General features: G+C 34.1%; 1 protein-coding gene across 1 annotated transcript in view; it reads left to right on the forward strand.

The window, feature by feature from the left end:
* CMC1 (C-X9-C motif containing 1) overlaps positions 1-8549 on the forward strand; it is an 84381-nt gene that overhangs the window by 18287 nt on the left and 57545 nt on the right. Inside the window, exon 2 of the mRNA XM_082728996.1 lies at positions 3520-3609. Within this exon, the coding sequence (XP_082585122.1) occupies positions 3520-3609 (90 nt within the window). The remainder of the gene's footprint in view (positions 1-3519; positions 3610-8549) is intronic.

Consider the following 8549-nt stretch of genomic DNA (forward strand, 5'->3'; position numbering starts at 1 on the left):
GTTGTCTTGCTGAACTGTTACTTATCTGTTGAAGTACTTATGGGTTAATTCCATGTTTTGGCTGTTACGGGTAAAGCCACAGTGAACATCTGCCCACAGGTTTTTGTGGGAACATATTTTCATTTCTTGGGATAAATCCTGATGAGTGTTTTGCTGGGTCACATGGCATTAAGTTAAACATAAAAGTTAAACTTAGGTTTAACTTAATAAGAAACTGCCATTTAACATAAGTTAAATGCCATTTAACGTAAGTTTAGTTAAGTTTTAGTTAACATAAGTTAAGTTTAATATAAGTTAAACTTATGTTTAACTTAATAAGAAACTGCTTGATTATCTTCCAGAGTGCCTGTACCATTTAATGTTCCTACTAGGAATGTCTGAGAGATCCAGTTACTCTGTATTCTTGTTAGCACTTACTACTTTTTTTCTTTCAGCCATCTTAATAGGTCTTTAGTGATAACTTTTGTAATTTTATTTTGGATTTTCCTAATGACTAATGATACTAAGCATCTCTTCATGTGTTTATTGCTATCCTTCTATCTTTTTGTATAGTGTCTGTTCAAGTCTTTTGCCCATTTCTAAATGGATTGTTTTCTTACTGCTGGAGTTTAAAGAAGTCTGTATGTATTTTGGATGCAAATTCTTTTTCAGATACGAAATTTGTGAATAACCTTTTCCACTATGTGGCTTGTTTTTATCTTCCTAAGAGCAGTTTCTGTGAAAGCTTTTAATTTGGATGAAGCTTAAATTTATTGATTTTTTTTTTTTTTCTTTTATGGATCATGAGTTTGGTGTTATGTATAAGAACTCTTTGTTTAACTCTGGGTCATGAAGATTTTCTTCTATGATTTCTTATACAAGTTTTTTTCTTTGATCTTTTTATTTTGAAATAATTCAGAGACTCACAGGAAGTTGTGAAAAATATTGTATAGAGTCCTACATGCCCTTTGTGCTGCTTTCCCTCAGTGGTGGCTTCTTGTATAACTATAGCATAATATCAAAAGCAGGATACTGAAGTTGGTATAATACTGTTGCCTAGACTATAGGCCTCTTCAGTTTTCACCAGTTTTTATATACAGGCATATGTATGTGTATAGTCCTATGGAATTTTACTCCATGTTCCTGTTCTTACAAGGAAAACATTCAGTGTTTTACCATTAAGTGCGGTATAGGATTTTTTAGCTATAGGATTTTTGCAAACAGTCTGTAGGTTGAAGAAGTTCCTTTCTGTTCCTAGTTTATTGAAAGTTTTGTTTGTTTTTAATGAATGGTATTATCAGATGTTTTTTCTGCTTTAATTGATGTGATCATGTGGTTTTCTTTTTTTAGACCATTAATATGATAGGTCACCTTGATTAATTTTTTTTTAAAGATTTTATTATTTGACAGAGATCACAAATAGGCAGAGAGGCAGGCAGAGAGAGAGGAGGAAGCAGGCTCCTTGCTGAGCAGAGAGCCCGATGCGGGGCTCGATTCCAGGACCCTGGGATCATGACCTGAGCTGAAGGCAGAGGCTTTAACTCACTGAGCCACTCAGGGGCCCCCACCTTGATTAATTTTCAAATAATGAGCCAACCTTGTATCTTGGAATAAACCCAACTCGATGTGGTGTATTTTTCTTTTTCTATATTGCTGGATTCGATTTGCTAATATTTTATTGAGAATTTTTGAGTCTATAATCATGAGGAATATTGGGATTTTTTTGTTTGTTTTGTTTTTTAATATTGTCTTTGCTTTTGGTATCAGAGTAAGGCTGGTCTCATAAAATAGTGCTAGGAAGAGACTAAAGAATTGGTGCTATTTGTTCAGTAAGTATTTCATAGACTTTGTCAATGAAACCATCTGGGCGGTTTTATTGATTTTTCTAAAACAACAACAAAAACAGTATGATTATCTCATTTGTTTCCCTGTTGTCACGAAGGCAGAGGCTTAACCCACTGAACCACCCAGGCGCCCTACAGATTCAACTTCTTTAATAGATTCAGGGCTATAGTGGACATTCCTTCTTAGATTGCTCCCTCTCAAGACCTATCTGCTACACTCTGAAAAATCAGCCCACACGGAGAAGTCATGTATAGGTGCTCTAGTTTACAGTTCTCACCACGCCCATTCATCAGCCATTTCATAGCAGAGGTTAAATGGGTAAGTGAAGAAAGAAGTCATCTTGCAAGTAGATCCTCCAGCCTCAGCTTTTGTAGCTGTTGAAGTCAATGCCAGTCCTTTGCCTCTTCTAGAAGAGGCCTCAGATAACTATGAAGCTGAGAAGGGTCAATTCTCCTTAACTTTCTGAAGTACTGGCCTGTTGGAACTCTATGCATAACAATGTTTGTTTTATGCCACTAAGTGTGTTGATGGCTTGTTGCACAACAGAAAGGGGTGGCTTCATGTCAGTAGGATTGGGATAGAGGTTTCAGTCCCTACACATCTGAAAATATCTTCACACTCTTAATTGGCTTTGGAATCCTTGGATATAAAGAAATTCATTCTCAGAGCTTTGAAGTTATTTCTCCATTGTCTTCATGTATCAAAGTCTTGCCAGTGAAACAATATAAATCTGATTCTCATTACTCTGTGGGGGTAACGTTTTCTCCCTTTTGAAGCTTTTGGGATTTTTGACCTTCAGATATTTCTTTACAGTGTGCGTAGGTAATCCGTAATCCATTTCTGTCTGAGGACTCATGTCTTTATATTTACTTTAGTGTATTTCTTAAACTTACTGTAAATTCTTTTTTTTTTTTTTTTTTACTCTTTTAAATCTCCACGGTTTAAATATTTCTTGATTAATTACAGTTGGTTTCCCCCTTTCACCATGTTGTCCCACCAAATTTAGGTGATTCTTGGCTATTTTGTTGTTGATTTTGTTTGCTTTTTAAGCTGCCGTTTTACACGCTCGGCAAATACTCTCAGTTCATGGCTGCCTATATCCAAAGGTTGTTGGGAATTGCGTAGTACCAGGAAAAGTTTAGGGGTCCTGGTCTTCCTATGTGTCACTAGATACTGGGAAATGTCCTGATCCTTTGGGGATAAATACATGTTATTTACTAAACTACTTGTGTGTCTCATAATCTTGGATCTGTTCATCTATCCTTGAATCTCAGTATTGATAAAAATCCTCTTTCTTTGGGTTATGTTAAGAAAGGAAATTATAATGTTTTAGTTTATGACCTTTTGACAAGGCTGCATAGAATGTTATCAAAAGTGTTGCAGTGTAGCTTGTAGAAATTTTTAGAAACGTATTGCTTGTGTCCCACATTTTTGTTTTATATAAAAAAATACTTAGAATGATTTTTACTAACTAAAATAATCACAATCTTAATGAAGTTGTGAGAGTCAGCTTTTAATATATTTGCATAGGCTTTCATTTTGAGTAAAGCAGATATTTTTTCCCTAAATTGGTGATTTACTTGAGACTTCACTATATTAAACTGGTGATTTTTTCCCTAAACTGGTGATTCCCTAAACTGGTGATTTACTTGAGACTTCACTATATTAAAGAATGATCTTTTTTTTTTTCCCCAGGGCAGCATCTCAGACATGTTGAAAAGGATGTTTTGATCCCTAAAATAATGAGAGAAAAAGCCCGAGAGAGATGTTCTGAACAAGTTCAAGGTAAGATTCAAATATTCATATAAAGATCAAATTCATTTTTTTATAATATGATCTGAATTTAATCCTTAGCCTCAGAGTCAAGTAGTCAATGAATTAATATGTATGAATTGCTTCTCACCCTTTCACAGAGATACCAGTATTTCAGCTTTCAGAACTTGCAGACGGTGTTCAGTTCATTTACAATTTAAAAATATTTTCCCAAATTACTAGTAAAAAAAATTTTTTTCCCAGGAGTACAGTTACATATATAGAGAAACTTGGTTATTACTATTTTAGAGAAACGAGTTATTCCAGTGATTTCGATAGGGAAAGAAGAAACCTCAAATGTAACATGTACCTGTTTTTTCTTCAGCAATATTCTTATATATTCTAAGATGATTTTCTTTGGTGCCATTGTCTATTTCTGAATTGTTACTGTAAGTACTACTGAGATTCCATTGAGACTTTTTATTTTTTACTTTTCTATATTTTAGGATATTTATGTAAATGAATGCATTAGGCACCCACATATGTATGTTTTGTTTAGAAAATGTTTCTTAATGCAGGATACTCCTGTATTCTGTACATCTAGAAGACATGCTATTGATTAATATATAAAATTTAGTGAAAACATGTAAACAAAGCAGTGGAAGGTAAAAACGGAGGCCATAGATGGGGGGTCATTAGAAAAACAGATGACAGACAGTATTACTGTAGAAACAAACATCTTTTTACACAAATCTATCCCTGAAATGGCCATCTAAAAGAGGTAGTAGTAAAAATTTTCCTGATGTACACCATTTTTCTGGCTCCCCTTCTTCACTTTTCCCTGTAGTCTTCTTCCTTGAGGGACTTCAGTGATTCTTTGTGGAGGATGATGGCCTGTGATTCCCATCAGCAAGTTTCTCTATAGGGAGCCAGGCTGTGTCATCTGTAGTTTTGGGACTCTGTCAGTAATGTTTGGATGCCGGGAACATTTCTGTCCCTCTGATGCTGTTCTTTGAGAATGACCTCTGAAATCCTTGGATTGAAGCGATAAAAAGAAGAGTAATTCTCACAGTGGACATAGTGTGGTGGTCATTTCTCTTTGTTAGATGACTTATTGTGCCCTATTCCAGTTTCAGATTCATTCATAAGATTTAAGTTAAATCCATCCATAAATAATGTTATCAGTAATTACTTCGTCTATGATACTAGTTTTGCTTTCACTGTGAATTAGTTGTTTAATCAGAGCACCTTCCTTGCACTCATACCCCCAGGTATCAGGAGTAACTAACCCATTGCCATCCGCAAAGCTAGAATTGGCAGGTGTCATGCGGATAGTCTGGAGATAATTCTCCACTTGCCTCAGAACTTTAAAATAAGTAAATAAATGTGTGTGTATACACACACACACACACACACACACGTATATATTTATATATATAAAATCTCCTGACCCAGGTGAGGGAGGATAAAAATGAACAATGTGTAATGGAATTATAGGGCTAAATTTTTACTACCAGGAAGATTTACTTGCTACTGATATATTGGTTCAAAGTTATAAATATGAGTTGTATTTATTCTGTTTTTAACACACTATTCTGATATCTAGAATGAAAAAAAGCTAGCTAACTCAATTACAGATGGAGTTTTTACTCACATGATACAGATGAAAATGCAGAAGAATTGGGTTTGGGTTTCAGAACTGCCTTTGCTAACTCCTAAAACAATGAAACTGTTTTTGGTTTTTTTAAAAAACAAAAGAGAGTATAACAAAATAAAAGTTTGTGTTGCACAACTATCATATAACGAGTGGTACAGAAAAAATGTTTATTTTTTGCTTTATCAGAAGTTAAGTTGTTTTTAGGATGTTGACTTAGTTAAATCTTTCTTAAAATAAACTTAAAATCTTCTGAAGACTGAAAGCATCTTAAAATTTGAGATCTGCTTGGGTTTTTTCAATGCATTTGTCCCTGTTAGAACATGGTGTAACAATTGATTTTTTTGAATATTTGAATCTTTTATAGATAATCATATATTGACTTTTTTTTTAGGCCATATGGTCTAAGACTGTTATAGAATCTAAAATTATTTTATAAAACAATACTCTTTAGTATTCTTGCTTAACCATGTGGTTTAGTCAAGAACATACATTGGTGTTCAGCAGCAGCAGATCTATATTTGAACTGAACAATAAGATGTAATTTAGAATCAGGACACTCACCTTGTAGTTTATTTACTATTTATAGCCTTTGCTTTATTAAATAATTATAGAATTTTTATATAAAAGCATTGTGTGTGCTCACTGTATAGTTTTTCGATAAAGATACAGGAATTTTAATAAGTGATCTGACTTTCTGCTAAATGCCTTAAACCTGATTATGTAGGAAAGCTTTTCTGTTTGATTTTTTGCATGTCATTTCATCCCAGCTGATCATAAGAACTGGGTCAGACTGCCAGCAACTTAGGTTTGTGAAGGGAATGGAACAGCTTTTGCAGGGACAAAGAGAAATGAAATCACTTTCAATGAAAGAAGGATGCCTCATTATAGTCACCAACAGCAGTTATTGACAGCTACACTTCCTATTAACAAGGAGCATTTAACTAAGAGTTTGGCTGTTGGATCTTTGGACTTGATCTAATTTGCTAGCATTAATTAGTTTCTTTTGAGCACAGACACTTGGTGCTCACAGCTATAGATTTGGAGGGCTAATTAGGATAGAAAATTGAACAGAATGGGGTAAGGCATTAACCTTCAACCATTACCAGCTGGGACACTGATAAAGACCACAGAGTCCAAATGCTCCCTATTGATGTGAAGAGTACCCTAATGAATATCAATTTCAGCCAGGTTGCTATATTCTTACTAGTTCTCTCTCCATTATAATTTTTAACCAGTTTCTGCGATACCTTCATTATCTGTATATACACTATTGGTTTTTACTCTACACTGATTTAGTCTGAGTTGCACATTTCATCTTATGTTTAAACACAATTAAAATTTGTCTTAAGTAGCTGATAACATTTAGAATGTTTCATTGTTACATGCCTTAATGCTTCTAAAACTTAATTTTTATTTACAATTCATGATTCTTATTCTACAGTGTATGTTTATAAAGTCACAATAACTGTCATTTCAAGTAATGAAAACTATAACCAGAAACAAGAAAATCTCAGCTTCTGGGTAACAAGTAAGCAGTACTTGTATTAAACTGGTGTCAACTTGATAATCTTTGTCTTTATAAAATATGCTTTTTTGCATTTTGTTCTTTTTTATATAGAAAAATAATACCTATTACCTTTTCTTTTGGAATTTAACCTTGATTTGATGAGTAAAGGTGGCTTAACTTAGAGATTAGATACAGAACTGAGAATGCTGATCTTGTTATTATATACACTCAGATAAGATTAACTGTTGGTAGAGTATACATCAACAGAAAAGCAAGTGATCAACTGGTTGAGATAGAAAACTGAACTTTATAGTATTCTTTTGCCAGTGATACTGGCAATGAATAGAGCCACTAAAATTACCAGTGTATTTTTAGATATTAACACAATGAACACTGACAATGTTGGGAACGAAACTGAAGGAAAATTCTAGAATGTCATGGCTCTCTCCAGGTCTCCCATTTTCTAAAAGCCAAAACAGAAATTCTCTTTCATCAAGTATGATGGTGGAATCATTGGTTTTCTTGGATCTGGGAGTTACCAGCTTGTGGTGTTTTAGGAAGACGGTTTGATGACCTCTGGAGGTTACTTTTCATTCTGTGACTTTTTCCATGTGTTTGACTCTGCTAATTTAATTTAATTTTAATTTTTCTGTGTTAGTAATATTGTGTCACCTATACTGTATGTTGTCTGTGTATATATGTGTGTGTGTGTGTATAGTTTGTCATATATACATTGCATAGTTTACATATGTGCATATTTTATACATTCTTGTGTTACAGTTTTTCTTCTGGAAGTAGTCCATGAGAGGAAGAATCACTGAATTGATGCTTTGTAAAAATTCATTATATTTTGTTGCTTTTTCTGAATTGCATAGTTGACATTTGATATAAAGCTTCCACATTGAACAACGAAATTAACTTTAAAAATAACTTTTTTTTCTTCTTGCTATGACACATCAAGACCAAAGTAGTACTCTGTCATCGGGGATGGCCTGGAGCTCTCTTTAACCTAGATGTATCTACTGCTCACTAACTCCTTTTTTTTTTTTTAAATCATATTTTAATGTTTCTTTTGTATAATGTCTTCTTCTGAGTCCGTTTTGATCTTTTGCCCAATAGGTGGTAACAGTTAGTTCTAAAGGAATTCTGTAAACCATAAGGAAGCACAGATTCTTCATTTCTTTGAGACCTTGCAGAGCTGTAGCTAACAGAATATCTGTTGTCTTCTGTCAGTACATGCAATGAAGTATGTTACATTTTACAAATTCCAAGGATTATGAACTGACAGGAAAAAATCAAATTAAGAATGCTTTGGATATCCTTTAGGATGTTTACAGGTGGAAAACTATCGAAACTTTATTAAAACAAACTGGAGGACTGAAGACTGTGCATGGTCAAAGAAATCCATCTTTTATCCAACTGTGTTACTTGAACCTGCCAAAAACTTTCCCTTTGTTCTTTGAGTGGTGCTGTTACCACTACATATATTTTTGCCATTGAACAGTTCATCAGTGTTAACTAACTCAGGAGGGTCAAATATGTAAAATCACCAAGTGTGATGCATATTGTTAAAAGAGTATGTTACATACATTAAGAAATAATAGAAAGATTGAAAGTGCAGTTCTTCTTCTTTGGCCCTGCACTGGACTCATCGTGTATTTACACTCATGGCTAAGGTTTCTTACAGCCAAAGGGAAAAGGCACATGAAATGGAGGAGACCAGGCACATGCTTCCAAGAGCCCTCTCCCAGTAGTCACTCAGGATGTGCTTAATTCCTCCAGTGTTGAATTGTGACTCAATGTGTGAAG

The sequence above is a fragment of the Mustela nivalis genome (genome assembly GCF_964662115.1).
Source record: "Mustela nivalis genome assembly, chromosome: 1".
Taxonomy (NCBI): domain Eukaryota; kingdom Metazoa; phylum Chordata; class Mammalia; order Carnivora; family Mustelidae; genus Mustela; species Mustela nivalis.